Here is a 21,555-nt window from a genome sequence, read left to right on the forward strand (position 1 = left end):
TCCCTCTCCCATGATTCCAGCCTCCCCCATCCCCGCCAGCCGCTCCCCATCGCTCCGGCCGCCCCCCACGCCCGTCCCCAGCCGCGCTGTGGCTCTCGGGGGCGGGCACGGCCCCTTCGCGGGGCCGCCGAACAAAGCGCGGCTCGGGGGCTCCGCCGCCGCTCCCGCGGAGGAACGGGACGGGACGGGACGGGATGGGGCGGGCCGGGACGGCGGAGCGGCCGCGAGTCACGCCGCCCCGAGCACGTTCCTTCCTTCCCCCGCGCCGGCGAACTCACCCTCCTTGGCTTTCTTCTTCCTGGCCAGGGTCCCGCCGAGCTTGCCCAGGAACGACTCCTCTTTCTTCATCCTGTGCGGCCGCAGCGTCGGGGACCGGACGGGCGCGGCGGACATCGGCTCTGCCGGGGGCTCGCCGGGGGAGCCCGCCCGGCCCTGCCCGATCCCGCCCGGCGGCTGCGGGGCCCGCGGAGCCGATCCAAGTCCGGCAGCGGGGAATCAGTCGCCCGAGCGAGCGGGGCGAGCCCGAGGTGTGCGCTCGCTGCACTGGGGGCGGGCTGGGAGCCGCCGCGGCCACAGCGCCCTGCCACGGCCGGGAAGTCCGAGGGAGGCGGGGGCGGGACAAGCCTCGGACACCCCCGGGTGCCGGGGGCGGGCACCGAGCCCACCCGAGCATCACCTGCGGCCAGGCGGGCGGGCCCTTCCCCCGGAGCACCTGGTGCGCCGGACCCACGCGGGTGGCAGGAAAAAAAGGGTAAAAAGCATTGCGGCAAAACAACACCCCCTGTCCCACCACAGCCGGACCAGAGTGGTGTTAGGCTTGAAAGTACACAAAGATCAAATCTGAAATGGCATCCTGTCTTAGGAACAGTTTTATATAGTCCGCATCCTGCAACAATTGGACACAACTGGAGGCAAACGCTCAGCATGTGCAATTTGTCAGGGCACAGCAATTCCTTGCTGGCTTCGTTCAGGTGTGCCGCCTAATTTTGCCGCCATGCGCCCCTTCTGTCAGACCAGCCTGCTTTCTCCTCCTGGCATGTGGCCTGTCAGGTCTGACATCTCCTTTGTGGGAGGATCGAGGAGAAGGAGCCCTTGGCTCTGTGTTTGCCAAGCCACCGCCTCCCAGGTGTCGCCGCACTGCTGCTGCCATCAGCACGGTGTGTGTGCACAGAAACGTCCCAAACCAGACACTCGGTTGGGATCCCACAGGAAGAGTTTCTTATTCCTTATAATTTCACAGCAGCTTGATAAGGGGGTTGTGGAATACACATTAAAAACAGGTCCTGAGGAGTTTCTAGTGTTAGGGTCTGGTCCTGTTTAAGCCCCTGAAGTGATCCCACTGATTTTAACGGGACTGCTGAGTCCCCAAAGTCACACACAACTTCTGTCCGTGCTCCTGCGAGCAGTGTCCCTGTCGGCAGCCCTTGCCCCAACAAAGGAGCGCATTCAAACAAACACAGTTGGCTCAGGAGCTGCACACCCAGCTTATATGGGACAGATTTGCAGGCTTGACCTGACACAGAGGCAGGACACATCCAAAGCAGAATGTAGCAGAGAGAATTTTCTAAGTTTCATTTGAGATTTAACCCCAGCTAATCCCCTCTGTCATCCAGACCTACTCTTGTCCCGCACCTCCAGCTGCTTTTGTACAGTCACTTTGGCAACTAAAAGAAAAACCCAACAAACAAAAACCAAAATCACCCAGCCCAAGCTTTCCAGTGTGACTGAGCATGAAGTCACCCAAGGGCAAGTGCCAGCCGAAGGGAAGTGGAGAGCACACATGACCAGGCTGGGAAAGCTCTTTTGAATGGAGCGCACACTTCTGTAAACTTTATTGAAACTCTCCTTTGGAACAACAAATAAATTTCATTTCCTGCAACAACAGTGTGTTGCCTGTAGCAGAGGCTTTTAGACTGCAAAAGAGAATTTACCAGGGGTGGGATCAATACCAGTTACAAAACCACTTTGCAAAATTAAATAATTAGCAAGGGCATCAACTGCATTCTCCTGGCATAAGCCACATGAGACCTTTTACAAGTTCAAGCTCCATTTTCAGTTCATCAATAACCTGAATTCATACAAAACCCACACAGTAATGTTGATCTCCAACAGGACTAGTAGATATTTTCATTTAATAAAATGCATACTGAAGTCTTAGATTACATTTAGCTTTAAGGCAGTGTGGAAAAAGCATTTTATCCAATTTCTGGGGGGAAAAAAGCCCCATAAAAATCAATCAGTTCTCACACCAGATTTTTTAAAATGAAATTACTATCAGAAAATGTACGAGTACAAACTTTCAGCAAGAAAGCAAACAAACTGGTTAATTTACACACATGGAACAAATGGTAAACAAAACTTCACTGACTCCAGTGTAGCATTCAATATGTAACCACTTAAAAGAAAGTGTCTTTTAATAATTGAAATAAAGCCACACAGACAGATCCATTCACCTCTGACTTTGATGTCCTATCTATTTATAAAATGCTTCAATGTATAGCTAAGTAGAAAAAGCATTCAGCCTATTGCTGAATAGGAAAAAGGAGGTGGAGTTGTTTGAGATAGGAGAGCCCATGGCAACAAAAAGTCAAATCGCACTTCAGAAACACCAAAACAAAACCTGGAGCCTTTTAAAGACTTATCAAACAAATAGGGCTCTTCTAAGCAGGAAATGAAGAGCTTCCACGACTGCTTTGATCAGTGTTAGTGCGCAGTGATTTAACTGGCTAATGGCCACTAACAGGGACACTGCTGCTGCTGTGCACCAGGTCAGTGGCCTCCAGTTCAGAGCAAGCCCAGCTGCCTGGTTTAAAGTCTCCATAATGAATGAAATACCAGCCCTCTGCAGCCAGAAAATTCTCTCTGGTACCTTCCTCTCATTAGGGATGAGATTCCTATGTATTTCTATAAGAAGCTATTCAATATTCCAATAATGAGGGTATTATCATTTAAAAAACTGCCAGAGCATAAATATGTAATTTGAGAGAATTACACTAAAAAACTAAGCCTTGTTTAAAATGTTTTTATTTTCAGCACTGAACTGCTACTTTAATATTTAACTGACCATTTAAAAGTCTGAATCCACATCTACTCATTTTAACATTGCTCACCTTTTTGACAGGTGTTGTTTCCTTTATTTTAACCTCATAGCACTTTATACTCCTTTCAAAATTTTAGACCACCTGAAGTTACTGTTATTACATATATGACAAAATAACAGTGACATTGAATATATGGTCTCTCTTCATCAGATATTGAAACAAGGCAAACCCAGCCACTTCTTAAACCAGCAAATCATTGGTCATATTCTATTTTAACACCACCTGTACTGACTTAAAGTTTAAAGACACAAGACACAGTTAATTTTTCTTCCTGGTCTGCCAGATAAATGAAATTGTGTTGGGGGTGTGACTGCTGGTGTTTGGGTTTGGTTTGTTGTTTGGGGTTTTTCTGGGATGGGGGGGCAGGGTTAATAATGTTATTTATTAAATACTGAGGCAGGAATGTACCACCTAACTGATGCCACTGATTTGCTTCAGAGTGCCTTCTATTATGAATTCAATTTAACTGAAAAGCTTGTACAAAGACCATTTATCCCGTGCAGATGTTGGCTCTGAGTTCATTTTTAACTTAACAAGAGAAGAAAGCACAGGATACACTGAGCACAGTGTCTCATCCCAATTACAGTAAAATCATCCAACAGCACTGCAGTTGCTAACAGCGATTTAGCACTGCTCTCACAAAACCCACACCCACTATCTCAACAAGCTTGCCGTGGTTGAGAAGCTGTGCAAAAATTCTCCTGGAAAAGATTCCTACTGAAGCTGTGGCTGCAAGTTCCAGTCCTCTTGAAAACAAGACAAGAATAGCAGAAAAAACTGTAGTGTACACTCAAATTCTGTAGTTTTGGGATTCTTATGCTCTCCCATACAAAGTTTTGGATAATCTTCGAGATATCTGACCAACCTCCTTAGTAGTCCCAACAAAGGACTCATGGTGTTTTCTTTCCCCAGAACACAACAGTAAAAATTCACATCTTTTCATGTGAGTGCTCACCCAGCCCAGAGGAGGGAGAGCCAACATGACCTCCCCTCACTTTTCAGTGTTTGATTATACATGGGAAGGTCTTGGGACACTTCCCTCAAAGAGCACAACAGGGACAATTCTATACAAATGCCTGACAAAACCAGCAGGTATTTTGCAAAGGTAGGAAGTACTAAACCTTAGTTGCTACACCTCTTCAAAGACTGGCAGCCAGATCTGTGTGAAAAAAGGCACAGTGACAGCAAAGGTACTTATGTTGAAGCACACTTCTGTATTATTGAGGTCAGCTTTATTTTTAAAGCTTATATTTTCAAATGAAATATGTGAAATACGGTTATGGCCTTAGTATGCCAGCTAACCTGCCCCTTACATTCTCACAACCTCCCAGTTTCCTCTTCCACCTTCACCTAAGCTCCCTAGAAACTTACTCATTAACAGCACCTGAGAACACCAGATCTTCCAAATATAAAGAGCAATTTCAACTTTTTTTATATAGGCAGAACAGCTGGAACCCACGGTCTTAGAAGTGGTGATGAAAATATTTGCCATACTTCTAACATGCTACTGCCACCTTCTCCCAGGCTCGTGGGTGCCCTGACACATCACTGAGACCCTTCAAACCTTGTCCCAGAACAATCCTCTCCTCCCCAGGCCTCCCTCAGCCCCCAGAAAGTGCTGCAAGCAGTGAATTAAGACCACAGCTGAAGGGACTCTGCCAGCCTGGTGGGACCTCCAGCCTCAGCACTGCTCACATGAAATCAGGAGGCCACGAGCACTTTCCAGATGCGCTGTTTGAGGACACTCCTTGCCACCTTGCTGTCCTTAACAGCGGCATGCCTGAAAAGCAAGAGCATCTTCACTAGTCCACAGGTAAACTGATATCCAAAACTGTCCATTTAAACAAACACCAAGCTTCTGAATCACAGTTCTGGCTGCAGGCCTTACTCTGTTTATCCTTTCATCTGGCCAGAAACACAACCACAAAGAACATGGATTCAGATCTGCCCAAAGCTCTCCCACGGAACACTATGGCAGCTTATACTGGAATTCTGATTTCTACCTTATCCATTTTGAGTATCTGGGCCTCTGCTGCAAAATTTAAATGGAAATATATTAATCATACAATATTCCATAGAAGCAACCACATAATCCAGGTGCTTCTTCCAGAAGAATTAAGACATACTTTCTGTACTGGATAGCTTTCGTGCACTTGTGGTATGCCATAAGAAAATGTTACTTTTCAACCTAGTGCAATGCTAGTAGGAAAACAGTGATGCAGGTGGAGCCTCATGGAACATGACTTGCTCTTATTATCCTACTGGACAATTCTCTGGTGAGTGGCACAGCGAGGTCTGTCAGAAGATGTGCTCAAAAGATCTCTTCAGCCTTCAGCAGTTTCTTCCATTCCTCCCTTGATGTTCACAGAGCTCTCTCAAAGCTTCATTGTGGCCTGGCTGGTGCGTGGTGTGCACACTGGGTTTGAGCCCTAGGCCTGCTCAACTCAGAACATTGCTGAGCCCTCTCAGCCAGCTGGGCTTAAGGTCTTGTGTCATAATAAAGTATAGCACTTGAGCAGCCTTGAGTAAACACAGTGTGCACAAAATAGAACTCTTAAGGCAGCAGAATGCAGCTAACTTTGAACTACTAGGAGAAAACCCTAACAGTATTTTAGTATCTAAACATTCACATTAAAAATATTTTTATATGTCAAAATGTCGACAGTGCTGGAAAAAACTAATAACATTTGTTGACATTCTTGACATAGTTTCATATTTTATCTCATAACAACAAAAGAATAATCAAAAATGCTAGGTTAAATACATACTTGCTACAGTATCTGTTAGATAAACACACTGAAAAAGTTTTTTTATATCAAATTTTGCTATCTGAAACAGCTGACTTCTGTCATTCACACCATTTGGAAAATCTGTAAGCCTAGTGCTGCTACTTTATAAGGGGAGGGAAAGATATTTAATCAAAGCAGAGCTCTGCAAATCCAGACAGTCCAGTTTGTAGCCTTCATATTTTAGGGAATTATCAACTAAACCAGATTTAGTTACTGTATTACACCAACAGCAATACATACCAATGCTAAACCAATGTATAAAACTGTGTTCTCTTTAAAAAGGGGGGTAGAGTTTGAGTGCTGACTTGATTGGAAATGAGCTTTCGTGGTAGAGTTTGAGTGCTGACTTGATTGGAAATGAGCAGTCCTGACATATGCAGCAAAGTCAAGCAGAGCACCAGCATGTCCAAAGATGTCTTTAGCTGAGCAGAAAAAAAATCAGGAGTTTAACAGCTCAAATATTTATGTTCTGCTCCCCCAGAATCTTCTTTGTATTGTGATTTTAAACCTGCCAACACTTAACAACAAAAAAAAGTGAATGTAGATACAGGGAAAGTGCACTCCTCATATTCTCTCAGCATGACCACAGAGGGTTGATACACATAAAAATAATCAGTATGCAACTACCTCCAAAGATGTTAGGACCAAAGTAGTGAATAAGTCCATCTTTATAAACTGGATTATACCCCAAGTGATAAAGTCAGAGGTGACCTAGAGAAGAAATTAGCATCTCAACAAGTCAGGAGAAAGACACAAAGAGAAACCAGGAAGTTCTACACCCTTCTATGTCTGGAGTCACTTTTTGCAACTGCTACAAAAAGCTGCTTTTGCAAGACATAAATCAAAAGCTTTGCTGAGAGTTCAAAGTTCAGAGCCCTGAACCTTTCAAAATTATAATTTTAGTACTTACTATGCTAGACAGATGACTTGAATTTTTACAGTATGTAATTCAGATTTTAGCAATTTAAACAGAGGTGACTTACAACTGAAATATATTAAAATCAGAATATTTTGATTCATTTAGAACCATTAAAATGGTATAGTTTTTGACCTGTAACAGCCTTTTCAAGGACTTGTGGTTGGAGGAGGGAAGGCTGTGCAGACCAATAAAACTCTAATGATATGAACCATATCCAAGAACCAATATCTGACACAACTCTAATACTTCAAGTAAAAACCAACAACTAAAAGCTGTAAGATAGACTCCTACAAACATTCTCCCATCTTTGATAAGAATCAGAGGTACAATGAACCTTTAGAGCATAATTATTTAATGTAGTTTCTTGTGGAGTCCAAGAGGTAAATCACTCAGCTATGTATCTGCATTTCAAGGAAAAAGGACCATTTTGAATTATGTTATAGTCTTGATTTCATCTCCAAAGCACAATTTCATTCCGTGATGTAAAATATTTCTGCATTATAGAAATCTTATTCCTGCTCCAAACTGAACACCATCACATATCCTGAAAAGAAACAAACAATAAACAAAGTAAGTGATATATAAATTACTAATGAAATGAAAAATCAATTCTCCCTATCCCCAAATTCCAAAGGTTTTGGCTGACAATGTTTTTTTAAAATAAATGTTTTGACAATCTGTCATCCATATGGAACATTTATATTTCCAAAAAAAGCCCATAATTTTGAAATTGCTATTATACATTCACATTGCCCACAGAAACAATACTACTCGTGTACAAAAGACTGGATTATCTCTCACAATACTCACAAACAAGAACAGGCCTCCTGAAGCTTTTAATTGCATATTATGATATTTACTTGATGCACAGTGGTTGCTAACAAATGAATTTGTTCTTCTTTTCTCTTTATACATAAACTTGTTTTCCTTTTTCAAGCAAAGACATTAAACTAGGTATTTATTAAAGACAGCAAATGAGGTATTTATCCAATCATTTGGGTTTAGAAGGCTTAAGAACACCCCACAAGCTGTTTGAGTGATCACTTCCCCACAAGAAATGAAGCTGCTGCACAGCTATTTGCACGCATCAACAGCTGCTCTCAAGGGAAATGAACTGTGGCACTTGGGAAGCAAAGTCATAACGCAGCTGTGCCACCAAGGTGAATAAAGCGGGCTGGGAAAGCAGCACCGAGACGTCTTTTGGAATGGACTAGACAAACCCACATGGCACAACTGGCTCTGAGAAAGCAGACAGGAGTGCAGGAGCCTCTGCAGAAGCCGGTGTACCAAACCAACCTGTCTCCAGCCTGTACTCCCATGGGGAAGCAGTAGTTGAGCTCGAGCCTGGCGATGTTTCCCAGGCGCAGCACTATTCCCGCGCCGTAGGACCAGCGGATGCACTCTGCCAGCCTCTGCAGGTGCGCCCTGGGACCGTCACCTGCAGGCAAACACCAACGGATGAGCAGCACAGCAAGAGAGCAGAACTAGAATAAAAACACTGTGATTTCCCTTGGATCGTTGGCTGGTCTCTATGTCCCACTATAGGGCACCTACTAGCAAGAAGGAGGAAATGAGTAGTAAAGATTTCAATGTCTTTACTGCTCTCTTCCAGCGCCTGAAGGGAGCCCACAGGAAAAATGGAGAGAAACTAAGTTACAAGAGTCTGGAGTGACAGAACAAGGGGGAATGGCTTCAGACTGACAGAGAGGAGGGTTAGATTGAATATGAGACAGAAATTCTTCCCTGTGAGGGTGCTGAGGCCCTGGCACAGGTTGCCCACAGAAGCTGTGGCTGCCCCATCCCTGGAACTGTCCAAGGCCCAGCTGATGTGGCTTGCAGGAACCTGGGATAGTGGAAGGTGACCCTGCCCATGGCAGGCAGGAGAACAAGAAGAGCTTTAAGGTCCTTTTCAACCCAAACCATTCTGGAACCCTATTCTATGATTCAGTGGGTCTCTACTATTTTTAAGTTGATTGAATTATCTCCCTCCCATATGGATGCCACCTTTCTTACATCAAGTGAGGCAGACATCAAATATTACTATATTCTAAACCAGACTGAAATCATATTGAAAAGTCATAGATCAATACACTGAAATGCATCCTGAATAGAGTTAGGGATGGGAGGAAGAAGAGTCCCATCAGCTACCACACCCTCATCTAATGCCACCACTTTTTCTTTAGTTCATCCCAGTAAACACCAGAACTCCACTAAAACATCATCTTTCATTCTCCCTTCAGAATGGTGTAGGATAGCAAGTGTTAGTTATACACTGGTCTGCAAACATCACCTGTTCATAGACACTACCATTATCCTCCTGGCTCTCTTTCCTACAAGTTGTGCTGGAAATTATGGAGAGAGCTAAATAAACTACTGGCAATCTGTCAAATATAGAAGTAAAAAGCAGCAGATTTTTGACATGCACCAAAATATATACAGTAAACAAGAGAAGAGGGTTTTTTTATTCTGTTGAGTCTTACCATAGTTGAGATTGCAGAGATTTCCAGCATTAAGGAAGAAATGTGTTCGGAAAAGGTCTCCAAACCCTCCACGGCCAGGCCGGAAAGGGAGAGGGGTGTAGAGATGCAACCCTCCAGCCCAGTAGGCTTCTCCTCCCAAGTAATCACCTGTTTGGGCAAAATGTTGGAATAAACATTTGCATTTTAATTTACTATGGAACACATTAAAAGAATCACTTGTTAAAGGTACAAAAACACATCCATAAGTTGTTTTACATTCCATAAGTTCATATTCCACTTCTACCCTTTACAACTCTTCCCATTTGCTTCCGACTCGCTCCAAACTCACCACTATTAGTTTGAAAAATTAGAACTTCCACATTTCTTTAAACCTCCCAAGGGAAGTACATTTTTCTTCCTTCCCTCACCAGAACAGCCTGAGACATGACAGTTCACCAGAATTACCTCCTGGCCACCTTTGCAATACTTCTCTTGGTAATAAAAATGGGCAATTGATACAACTGAACGATTAATTTCAAAATAGACTGGATATTGAATCCATTGGTAACAGCAGAGGAAGGCACAGAACTGAGGAAGCTCCTGGCACTCCAAACACCTCTGCTGAGCAGATTATCTTTCCCCTAAGCTACCTGAACATAGGCTGTATCAAACAAACTGTTGCTATAACATGTTTTGGGAACTTTTCCAGCTTGAAGGTTGCTTACTAATTAAAATTACACACTTGAAGCATGCAAGTTTGAATGCACACATGGTTTATAAAATTAGTAATTAATCACAGCTTAACTAAGAACTGCCTGGCTTTATCCCATTGTGAACTGATCTGTAAACAGCATATCAAGCCATAACACTTCTCAAAAGTAGAGAATGAGTGTAATTATTTCCAGGTTATACAAAGTTTAAGGACTCTCTGTGACACACTAATATTTACAGTATTGTCAGAGGAGGGGGACTTAAAAGTGTCAGACCTTCACTCTGGGGTCCAATGCTGTACATACTGAATCCACGCACACTTGTTGGTCCACCAAGGTAAAACCTAGTGAATACAGAGAAATTTAATTTAATGCTTCACTTAAAGGTGACTTTGTAACAGGTTTAGTAATGTGATCTTTAAACACCAGCATTAGAAGGCAAAATTTGCTGCAGAGTGAACAGAGTCACAATATGGCTTTGTGTCTGAATAAGCCTATGCCTGTTACAGAATTTTGCAGGTGGTAAATACCATTTTGCAACCAGAAATATGGGTAGGCAGAGCTACTACACAGCAATTTATAAATTTTTACCAGCCCAATATGAAAATAGCTTGAGTGTGAACATGCAATTACAGCTAACTACAAACATTTTATTCTCCTCAGAACTACTACTGTTTTTCTCTTGTGCAGAGTTTTCTATATACAATACCTCCGTTGACTGGGGAAAAGCCCCCAAACATTTAAAAAACTTGCCTGTCAGCTATACTGGATGGCTTGTCTCCAATAGGTACCAGCATTCCCCCCCAGAATGATGCTGAAACCACCTTTGGAGAGAAAAACAAGCTGTTTATTAGTACTTATTCCTCAGGGACAGCTCCCATCAGTCTCCCAGAGCTACAGCTGCTCATATCCTGTGGATATCACACCCTGTATGTCAGATTTGCAACAGGATTTTCAGAAAATTCTTGATGGCTGCTGCCCTCTTTCTTTTATGCAGTGCTGTGCCTTGAAAATGTCAATATAGCATATTTGAACCAAATGCTACTTCCACAACAGCTTAAGGGAGCACTCAACCTCATCCAGCACCTCTTGTCTTGAGAATTTTCATGTCTTGAATTAAGACAACACCACTGCCATCAATTATTCCTGGCAATTTGAAACCCACAGAAGACCAAGTCCAACAAGCAGCTGCCAAAAATGTACAATTATAACCTGTCTGTAAATTAACCTTATAATTACATGAAACCACCTTCTGTGACTCACTATACTGACATCAAATAAACTACAGAGTTATCCTTTATCTATAAAAAGTAATTCTTGCTATTCAAGTCACTGAAATAAATAATTTAATCATTTGCTTGCTGCCTGTGTGCCAGGTGTCACTGATAGACAGTGACATCTTCTGTCAATACCTCTGGGATAGAAATTATTGAAACCCCTGATTTTTAAATCTTCATGATGCAAGTGGATGCTTAATTCCCCATTCAGCTCTGAGAAGAATTTATTGCACTATCTCCTTGCAATAAAAAACTTCTTTCTAAATTCAGTTAGAAATATTCCTGGGATATGTTGAAATTCTTATTACAGTTTTTCAGTATTTTATTTCAAAATCCTATTTCCACCTAATACTGAATCAATGCTGTTGAAATCAGCCTTCCCATTTTTTCCCAATAATCTTATACACAAGAAACAATTACATGCTATGATACCAAGATGAACAGTTATATATTCAACATTTCAATTAAAAAGGAAATTAAACCAGGATTATAAAGAATATTCATAAAGGTTTCAAATTTTTAAGTTTTTCAAAAACTTCCAAGGTTTTTGAAAAATCCCACCTAAGGAAGACCACAAAGAACAGACGTGACCAACATCACTTCTAGAAGGAAAATCATTCTTATGGTAAACTGTGAAAAAAGTTCCCTCCAAAATTCCCAATTTTCAAGTAATTGTGCACAGCAGGAAAGTTAAAAATACAGACAGTCCATTTTCCAGAAAACAGAATCAAGTTATCTATTCCAGCCATTTTTCACAATCTTTTTCCTAATCCATAGTGGAAAATAATCATAAGACATAGGTTTAAGAGCCCCAGAAAAACCTCAGGTCAATTATTAAAATATCTTTAAAAAGTTTACCGAATCCCATAGCAGTTGCTTATTCAACTGAAATTCAAAATCCTCTTTCAGAAAGCTCACATCTCCACCTGTGTAGCCAGCCAACTCCTGCAAAGACATAAATTTATGGAAGTTGCAACAGATATTATATGTTCCTTTCATCTAAAAGTTCAGCATGTCTGCATCAGCACAGGCAATATTTTTCTTTACAAGAAATACAGAAACACTGGCATGGTGAGGGAGCTGATTTTTGGACTGAGCCACACATGAATCTGAGCCTCAGAATATTGAGCTGCATTTTTTTCTTTTCCAAATATTAAACCAAACTATTGCTTTCCAAGCCATTTTATAAATGAAGGCAAGATAGAATGGAGCTGGAAAATGCAGCATCCAAAATCAAAAATGTATTTTCCTAGATCTGAGAAGATTTCATCTGGTGAAGAAGGGCATAACACAATTCATTATTTTCAGCTCTCATGAAATGACTGAATTAACTCAGTGTTAGAGGCAGGATCTAACAAATTACACAGTACCTAAACACTGAATTACAGCCACTTCTCTCACTCACAACAGTCCACTGCTGCTTACTTTTACTTCCAGTGGCATTTCAAATCTGCCTCTAAAGCACCAGAGAAATTAATGATTCTGAAGTATTACCCATACAGCAGAAAACACAACTTTTAGAAAGGCTCTGACTGTAACAAGAGGGAAAAGCATGTTCTCAGCCAAAATGATACATGCATATGCCTTGGAGAGTTATTTTTACCCAGTCTTTCATTTTTAACTCTCAGACTTAGAAATTATGTAAGTAGCAACAGGACTGCAGCCTGGCAATCTGTGCATGACAGTGTTAAAAAAAAGGGCCAATTAATACCCACTGAAAGTCTAGCGCAAATAGTGTCAGGGCAGTGTCTCTCAGCTAATAAATAATTTAATGCTGATGGAGAGGCTGTGCTCTTTGACTAATGGCATAGAAATGAAAATTTTCCACCATAAAAAAAAGTTTCATGATTTACACTGGGTAAACAGAAAAGGTAATTACCAATCTGCATTGTCTCCTAGTCAATTTTAGATTAATTTCTAACTTTAGACATCTTAACATGAACATCAATTAGATAAATTAAGACTTATTTGAACACACAGATAAACTTCAATAATAGCACAAGTGATTTAAAGCTACCTGATTAATTTTCAGCAAAGCACCTCGTTTTGGCAAGATTGAGGAGTTCCGGGAATCAATTACCATGGCATGCTGAAAAGAAGAAAAAAATTTGGGTTAGGTTCTCATATCTGTTGAATGCCTCAGAGTGACAGCATTATTTTCCTTCCAAAACTGTGCAAACAATGGAAGACAAGCACAGCTCCAACTAAGATTAGTGTAGCTACATGGATTTGGGAACAATATCCCTATAGACTGGCTTTGTTTGACATTTACAGGCCACATGAAATGCATACATTTATATTTTCTGCCCATGGCACACACCAGAAACAGAGCAGCAGCCCAACTGCAACCCACCAATCTGCGAAGAGTTTATCTCCTACAGTTTGTAAGCTGTAAGTGAAAGATGGCAAGTGACCAGAAGCTGGCATTGGGAAGAATGTTTACAAAAGGCTTAGGATGAGAAAATTTACTCTTCCTGTCTGTTACAAAACAAAGCAATTCTGCAAAAAGAGATGGCAGGTGAGACAGAGGGAGAACAAGTCAAAACCTAACAGTCAACTATAATTCTCTTAATTCCCTGCTCTCCCTTTGGGCCTCCTGGATCACTCCATGGCAATGACTGGACACAGCACAATATGTCTGAAGGAAAACACCTTCCCTCCAAAGACAAAAAGCTCCTTTGGTATCACTCCTAAGTATGAGACGACTCAAAGTTATGTGTTTTTAAAATATTATAATGAAAAAGCCTTACAGAGAGAGAAGATTTTAGAGAGTGTCCACTTTCCTCTCGAACAGAAAAGGATGCTGTTCTAGCAAGGCAGCCAAGCTCTCTCCACACAACTTCCCACTTCACTGTGTGATTGGTCTTCCAGATGGGAAACTACAATAAAGGATTGAGAAAGTCATTAAAACAATTGTTACAAAATTAAAAAAAAATATTTTTTTTATATTTGAGCCTATGGCTTTCTTCCCAAACTGCTTGAAACAGAGAGAAACTCTTTTCCATTTCAGAGTTATGCTAATTCTGCTCCAGCCAAGAGAGTTAGATGCACACAAATTAATCCATTCCAAATGAAAAATATCTTGAATTGGGCTGATACAGCAAACTAGGCAGTCAGCTGCCTCTCTGAAATGATAATTAAAAAAAAAATTGAAGAAAAACACACTCGCATTTTTATATCGCCAAAATGAGAGTGAATTGGAACAAAAAAAATTCCAAGATGCACAACCTCTGTCATTTTCAATTCACTGACCTCTTTCAAATAAAGACAAGTCAACCCTGTGCATGAGTGATTCAATTATTCAAAAAGTTAAACAAATATTTCTAAGAGCCCAACTGAAATGTAAATGAAGCATGTGTTACACTCCTGCTACACTCACATTATATTCTGCTGATATTCCTCTGTCTGTTTCTCGAAGAGAGCTCCAAGGGAACTGTCCAGTTACTTTGTATACATTAACTGAAAAACTGAAACACAACATTACTGGCAAGTTTGAAAGGGAAACTATTTAAGGTACAGCTCTGAATAACTACAAAAATTTAAGAAACCAGCTCTGCTACATCATTACCAGACCCTCAGGAAAGAATAAATGCAACTCGTATTCAAGGAAAGATCTTTTAATTGTTTTATATTCCTTCACTAAAAACAGAAGTAGTGAAAAACACATCCCCTACTTTTTTTCAAAGTTTCCAGGCCGTGGTTTGAAGAAGGACAGGCCGTATGACGTTTCTTTTGTTCCATAGGAGAACTGGAAGGTCACCTTTTCTGCCCGTCCAAGGAGATTTGGGAACTTCAGCCCAAGCACCTAAAGAAAATAAATTTTAAAAAAACCACCAAAACACTAGACAAACAAACAAAAACCTCCCCACGCAATAACATTTTATATTGTTTGCTGCCTTGCATCTAAATCATATGCTGAAGACAGGGACATCATGAGAATTAGAAATTAAGGTATTTAAAAATACTTGTAACTGAATGTAGTTTTTTTTCTCAGTTAGTTTTCTCCCTGCACTGGCAGCAAAAGCCAACAGTGCAAGTTACAATCAAACATCCAACTTTTATTGCTGTTTAGTAGCTGCTGATTTAATTTGCACTCTCACTGAGATATCAGTACTGATATTACTTCCAGCAAAATCTCCAAGCCTGTCTCAAAGCCCTGGAGAACAAATCTTTGGCACAACAAGCAGCTGCTCTGCAATTGCAGACTCTCCCACTGATCCTCAGGAAAAATCCCTATCAGAGAGGGCTCATCAGAACCAAAGCAAGGGAGAATTACCACTATGGAGCCACTTCCCTGCAGTTTTGTTTTCAGCACCAAGATCCTCTTGCAACCAGACCTGATGGTGGCACAACACAATTCTACAATTCTCCAGAAACTACTGAAACAGTTTTGCCTATTCTGACACAAATTCCTTGCATCCTTCAGGCAGCTCTTGGCCCTCTGACAGAAAAGATGGCGCAGGTTTCCTCCCAACACAGACACCACCACTGTACTATTGTTGTGTATTCTGTTGGAAAAGAATACTAAAAAACTCCCAAATTCTGACTGGAATTGGGATTGACAGCTGTTGGAAGCAAACCAGTAACCCGAGCTTTGTAATGATGGTTATTATGCCATAAAAAGAAAAGGCTGTTAGTATGAAGTACTAGATGTATAAGCTCCAGCTGAATTTAAGGGATTAGAATAAATAAATCTATTCAACTCTTAAGGAAACATAGTCTGGATTGCCAATATCAGTGTATACAAGTCATGCTTTTAGAGCATTCACAAGTTTTACTTCTCTGTGATAAATTAAAATCAAACAGAAGAGGAAGCTGAGCACAAAAAGAAAAACCCAAGCAGCTTTCAGTCAGTTCTGAGCAGCGCTGGAAGCAACAGGTAGGATTCCCTGCTGGTTTCCTTCAGGCCGCAACACCATGAACCTGGCTCCTGGCAGTGGAGCTGCATAAGCAGCTCTCAACTCACCCAGTTCCAACTCTCCTTGCACATGCAAAACACCATCACCTGAGTCATGTGGGATCTTATCCAGGTTAAAAATACCCTTAAGAGGACAAGGATGAGCCCCTTGATCTGGCTTATCCACCAGCCCCAGGCACAGCTGCCCTGTGCAAGTGAGAAGGCAAAAGGGGTGCAGGATGAGCACCTGAAAGCACAACCTGCTCACAGCAGCACTTCTGGTAAAAGCACATTCACAGACCAGCAGCACAGCTGGTGCTTCCTGGGGCAATTGGCAAATACTGTTCATACAAGATTTTAATCTGATGCATCCTTAATTGAGTCATATGAAAACAAGTCCCAAAGTTTGTAGAATTCATGAAAACCTACAGCCCAGAATAACTGATGCCAGGCTAAAAGAGAAAAACAAGAAAAATTTCTAAGTCAAATATAAAGCATTTTGACTGAGAAGAAAAATACTTCCAAGTATATCTCATAGAAATAAAATGCTAAATTCCTTACTAATCTCTCCAATAGATTAAACATCTTAAATAGTAGCAAGAAATAATTCAAGAAGTTTCAAGAATTACAGAACTAACATGCTGAGCTGGAAGTTACAGCATTGTCCCCCAGTTTAAAATAGGCTTTTGCTGAATGAAACTCTGCCACAAAGGCCTGACAAAGTCTTAGTAAGGCTGGATCACCAAATTCCTAGCTAGGCTTGAAACTAAAGGTAAGAGGAATACCAAAATGCATTACTAATAATTTGAAGCCATCCATACCATGCTGCCTTCATTGTTGCCAACCATGGTGTTATAGCTCCCAGTTAACCTTCTCAATTCGGTTACCTCAAAGGTCACGTCTAAACCGTTTGGAAGGGCATCATCCCCTGAAGAATAAATGAAGTGCATGTTATCTCTAAAGAGATATTTTAAAAATTGCAGAGAGGAGGTTACTTGAATTATTTGAATACCGAGTTAAGGCATAATAAAAGTCCATGCTACAAAGGGAAATGGCTTGAGAAAAGGACATTTGGATGTAAGTGCAGAATTTGACAATCACAGGATTACTGGCTTTAATCATTTCATGTCAATGTGATGTGCAATACCACTACAGGACACATTTTCAAGCTTTCCCTCATATGTTCCTTGAAACTGTGGATTAAGGAAAGCTTACTGTAATTATTTTAAGTGCTGAAAATTCACTCATGGACATACACATATATGCAAACACAGGCAAACAGATTTCCTTCATAGGGATAACTGATGTAGATACATTTGTATGCACAGCACACCCAACTATTCATCTAAAATATATATAAAGGTATACAAGACTAAGCTACACACACAAAAAATATCCAACCTATTACACAGGGAAATATACATTACAGGTATGAATATATGAGAATAAAGGTGAAGATAAATGAGGGAATACACACCTTGGCAGGTATCAATCAGAACATCCACCTGTCTAAAGATTCCAAGACGAAGCAACTTTTCACGAGCTTCGTGAGATTTCCTCATCACCTACAGCATGAGAAAAGTAGCTCAGTCACAGAATCAGAGGATATTTGGGATGGAAGGGGCTTTCAAGACAATCTAGTCCCTTTGAGTCTTTCAGGTTAACAAAAAATAATGAGGATAAATTAAAATGCAGCTAAGTTGTTAAATATTCACAGATTTTGTATATAAAGACACACATGTGCACCTTCAAAACAGAACACAACCAATTTAACACTTGCATCTGCAGAAATAATTTAGATCCAGAGCATCTGGCTCAATACCTTCATACCTTTTGTTAACTTGCTTCTTAATTACTTTAATAGTTAAAACAGTTATTCAAATAGGTTCCAGTAGTTACAAGTTATTTAGGGGGCTCCTGTTCTTGACAGAGTTGCCCCATGTCTGAAGGGAGTTGCCCAAAGCAGGAAAAAGAGATTAAAAATTGTAATTAATTTTTAAACAGCAAGTCTGTTATTCACTGCAACACTTACATCAATGAGATTTTTTGCCTTGAAAACATCAGAGATTTCACACATGATGATGTCATCTTTGGTCCGTCCAAGTCCATCGAAGTGCACATGCTGAACCACCACCTAAACACAACAAATCTTTACACACAAGTACTGGATTTGCACCTAATAATGAGGATCAAGGTCACCAATGCACAAAAATTATGTGAGAAACCTTGATGATTCCTAGGGCTAATTCCTGCTAACCTCCATAATCAGAAATGACTGCTTTCTAAGATTCAGGGACATTGTTCCCATAAGACAAAAATGAAAGAAAAGAGACGTCTAACACCAAAGCTAACACTGGTTGTAGCAGAAGAAACACTGATAGATTGCAGCTGCTGGGGTTTTAGTTATAAATGTTGTATGGACAAAGAAGCAACTGCAGAAATCACACAGTACTAAGTGCATAAAACAGAATTATGTAGTTAGTCGTAGTTATTTGCTACTTCTTTCATCCACTATACATAAGCAAAGAATTAAATCAAGAAAATCAAACAAGTGTACAAGCCACAAATATTTAAACTCTGTTAAAATCACCACTACCATAGAAGCAGTGCAGTTTGAAATGCAGCTGAAAATCACTCCCATTATAAGGTTTTCTACTTTCATTTTAATACATAATCACCTGAGACAATTTTACTGTAAAAATCACAGCACCTTCCACACTACCCAGTACAAATGGATGGCATTTCCCTTATTTTTCCAGTCTTTTCAATGAATTATAATTTTAGGGGTAAATGTAAAAAAAAAAAAAAAGATCTGCTTCAACTAGTTGTCAAGTATTAGAACAGGCTGCCCAGGGCAGTCACCACCCCTGGATGTGGCACTTGGGACATGGTTAGTGCTGGACTTGGCAGTGCTGGGTTAACAGCTAAGACTCAGCTTAGAGGTCTTTTCCAACCTAAACAATTCTATGATTCTATACCAGAGTTTGTAAAAGAGACTATGCAGATTATAATAACTCTGTAAAAAATATTTGTATGACTCTGTGTATTCATGTATAATACAACAGCAAAATAAGAGCAACCTTCTATTACTGCCAATTGCTGAAAAAAACTACTCTCCAAATAATTCAGGATGTTGCTCAGCCACTTACATCTTTGTTTTCAAGAATTTCCTGCTTGCTCTCAGGTTCAACTTCAACCAGTTCAGCTTCCTCTCCCAAGGCACCAAAGTCTGGCCCAGCCATTGGAAGAGGCTCCAGACTCTGAAAGCATAAGAGAAAACAGCATTTAATAGGGTACACAGATTTGTGACTGGTGCCTTTTGTAAATGAGAAATACCCGTGGTTCTCAACAGTGGGCTCATCCAATCCTAAGGGAAAAAAGCAAAAGAGAACTAAAATGAAAGGAATTACCAGAACGCATGACACCTACCTGCTTGCTGAAATTTTTAATAAAAGCTAAATAGCTTCCACATTGAATGACTTCTGAAAAATACTCTTCATTCTTCCAAAAAATAGCCTGAAGTTTTAAGACAGGCTTCTTGTGTAAAAAGCTGAATTCCAGATTCTTAAAAAAACCCTTAAAGCTCAGGCTGTCACTTCTCTAGTTCAGGTTTTAAGAGGCAGAAGACTATGAATGTCAAACAATAAAATAAAAAGGGTGTTCTCAGAATGCTAGTTTGCTTTGCATGTATTTATTTATCTTTATATTTCAGTATTCTTTTATTTTTAGCCTTATTCTTTTCAAATATGGCTCAAAAACCTCTCGTTCTGACCATCAGAGCCAAACACTTTAGGGAAACACAGCATAGCTTTATTTATTATACCTGAAAGAGTCCTAAAAGAAGACTTATCAGAATAGCTGCTTTCCTGAACAGTAAATTGTTTTTGCATCAAAATTCAGTTAAAGGATGACAGAAGCTTCTACCACTGCCACAAATTTCAGAAAATGTGAAACACTCTGTATCCACACAATATTGTCTAGCAGTTCACACCACAGATGGACATAAAACAGAGAATGCAAGCAAAAAATCTTGAAACAAAACTTACATTAGTCATGGCATTTACATACTCGAGAGCCTTAACTGGAGGCAGCTCCCTGAAACTGTTCTTCAGCCTTAAAACTGACCACTTAGACCTCTATGTTTCTTCTTTAGGTACAGGAACATGGCTTTGGAGCTTTGTGCATGTATTCACAATGATTTCAGGCATGAGGCCCCTCAGCCCTCTCCAAGCAATGCAAGGCTCCAGCCTCCAAGTCTCACCAAGGGCACCTCTCTTTGCACTGTGTTTTCACAGCTGCTTGGTTTTGGGTTTTGTTTGGTTTGGGTCGTTTTTACTCTGTTTTCATTTCCCCAGCCTCGTTCTTGCCAGCCCACCCCCTGGGGAGGTCAGCTCTGAGAAAGCCTCAGGAAAGGAGTGAAAAAGACCCAAGTATTCTATAGGCAGAAAATTACTAAGAAATTTATCTCCTTTGTGAGGGTGCTGAGGCCCTGGCGCAGGTTGCCCAGAGCAGCCGTGGCTGTCCCATCCCTGGAAGCGTTCAAGGCCAGGCTGGATGGGGCTGTGAGCAAGCTGGGCTAGTGAAAGGTGTCCGTGCCCATGGCAGCGGGGACGTGTCACCACACGACCATAAAGGTCGCTTCCAAGCCGCCAGTGTCAATGATTCTGTAAGACCCCCAGAAATGAGCTGGGAAGGGAAGGCGCCTCCGAGCACCGGCACAGGCTCCGACGCTTTCTCTCTGCCCTGGCCCGACCGTGCCGCTATCGGCGGGCTCGGAGGCGCGGAGCGGATGAGGCGGGACACGGCCCCGATCGCAGCCCCGGCCCCGCTCCCGGCCGCGCCGTGCCCGGCCCGAAGGTCGCGGCGGGGAGCGCGGGGCCCTGCGACCTTCGGGCGGCCCCGGTGCTGCTGCCCGGGTCCCACCCCCGGCGGGTCCCGCCCCGGCCGATCCCCAGGGCCCCGGCCCTCACCCGGGCGTGCACGGTGCCCATGGCGGCAGCGGCGGGGCGGGCGCGGCCTCGGCGGCTCTGGCGGACTCGGGGCGCTCAGGGCCGCAAGACGGGGGCGGCCATGACAGGCGGCCCCGCCCGGCGCCAATTGGCCGGGACGGCGGAAGGGGCGGGGCCAGGGGAGCGCTTCCCGCGGCCGGAGGTCACCGAAAGCCGGGGAGTTCACCCCAAACCCGCGGGAGTCGGCCAAACCCCGGGGAGTTCAACCCAAACCCGCGAGATTCAGCCAAACCCCGGGGAATTCAACCCAAACCCGCGAGATTCAGTCCCGACGCGGGGAATTCAGCCTAACCTCGGGGGGTTAATCCCAAACCCAGGGAATTCACAAACCCAGGGAATTCACCCTAAACCCGCGGGACTCACCCTAAACCCGGGGAGTTCATCTCAAACCCCG

The 21,555-nt window shown here is 42.1% G+C and overlaps 2 protein-coding genes across 3 annotated transcripts in view; both read right to left on the reverse strand.

Annotated features, from left to right (window-relative positions):
• The window catches only part of PARVB (parvin beta), a 51,012-nt gene extending 50,499 nt beyond the window's left edge, over positions 1 to 513 (reverse strand). For both annotated transcript variants that reach the window (XR_014616201.1, XM_084206794.1), the window contains exon 1: positions 279 to 513. Coding sequence is in view for 1 of the 2 variants with exons in the window: in XM_084206794.1 (XP_084062920.1) it covers positions 279 to 393 (115 nt within the window). In the remaining variant the exon portion in view is untranslated. The remainder of the gene's footprint in view (positions 1 to 278) is intronic.
• Positions 514 to 1,908: 1,395 nt separating this feature from the next.
• Positions 1,909 to 21,255, reverse strand: SAMM50 (SAMM50 sorting and assembly machinery component). The gene is made up of 15 exons (XM_084206536.1): positions 21,123 to 21,255; positions 19,302 to 19,412; positions 18,185 to 18,286; positions 17,630 to 17,717; positions 16,974 to 17,080; positions 14,930 to 15,060; positions 14,635 to 14,722; positions 14,006 to 14,134; positions 13,273 to 13,344; positions 12,114 to 12,200; positions 10,732 to 10,802; positions 10,255 to 10,322; positions 9,290 to 9,436; positions 8,106 to 8,247; positions 1,909 to 7,353 (listed from the first exon to the last, which is right to left on the reverse strand). Exons 1-15 carry the CDS (start codon positions 21,141 to 21,143, stop codon positions 7,308 to 7,310), a joined length of 1,410 nt encoding a protein of 469 aa, XP_084062662.1. The 5' UTR covers positions 21,144 to 21,255; the 3' UTR covers positions 1,909 to 7,307.
• Positions 21,256 to 21,555: the final 300 nt, after the last annotated feature.

The sequence above is a fragment of the Fringilla coelebs genome (genome assembly GCF_963513975.1).
Source record: "Fringilla coelebs genome assembly, chromosome: 5".
NCBI classification, from domain to species: Eukaryota; Metazoa; Chordata; class Aves; order Passeriformes; family Fringillidae; genus Fringilla; species Fringilla coelebs.

What these genes read in the sequence shown, in the direction of transcription:
- SAMM50 (XM_084206536.1), bottom strand. Translation starts at nt 21,143, where the DNA reads ATGGGCACCGTGCACGCCCGG. An exon ending in TCTGATTGATACCTGCCAAG is followed by an intron (nt 17,081 to 17,629) that starts GTGTGTATTCCC and finishes TTTATTCTTCAG; the next exon opens with GGGATGATGCCCTTCCAAAC. An exon ending in CTTTGCTGAAAATTAATCAG is followed by an intron (nt 12,201 to 13,272) that starts GTAGCTTTAAAT and finishes ATGTCTTTGCAG; the next exon opens with GAGTTGGCTGGCTACACAGG.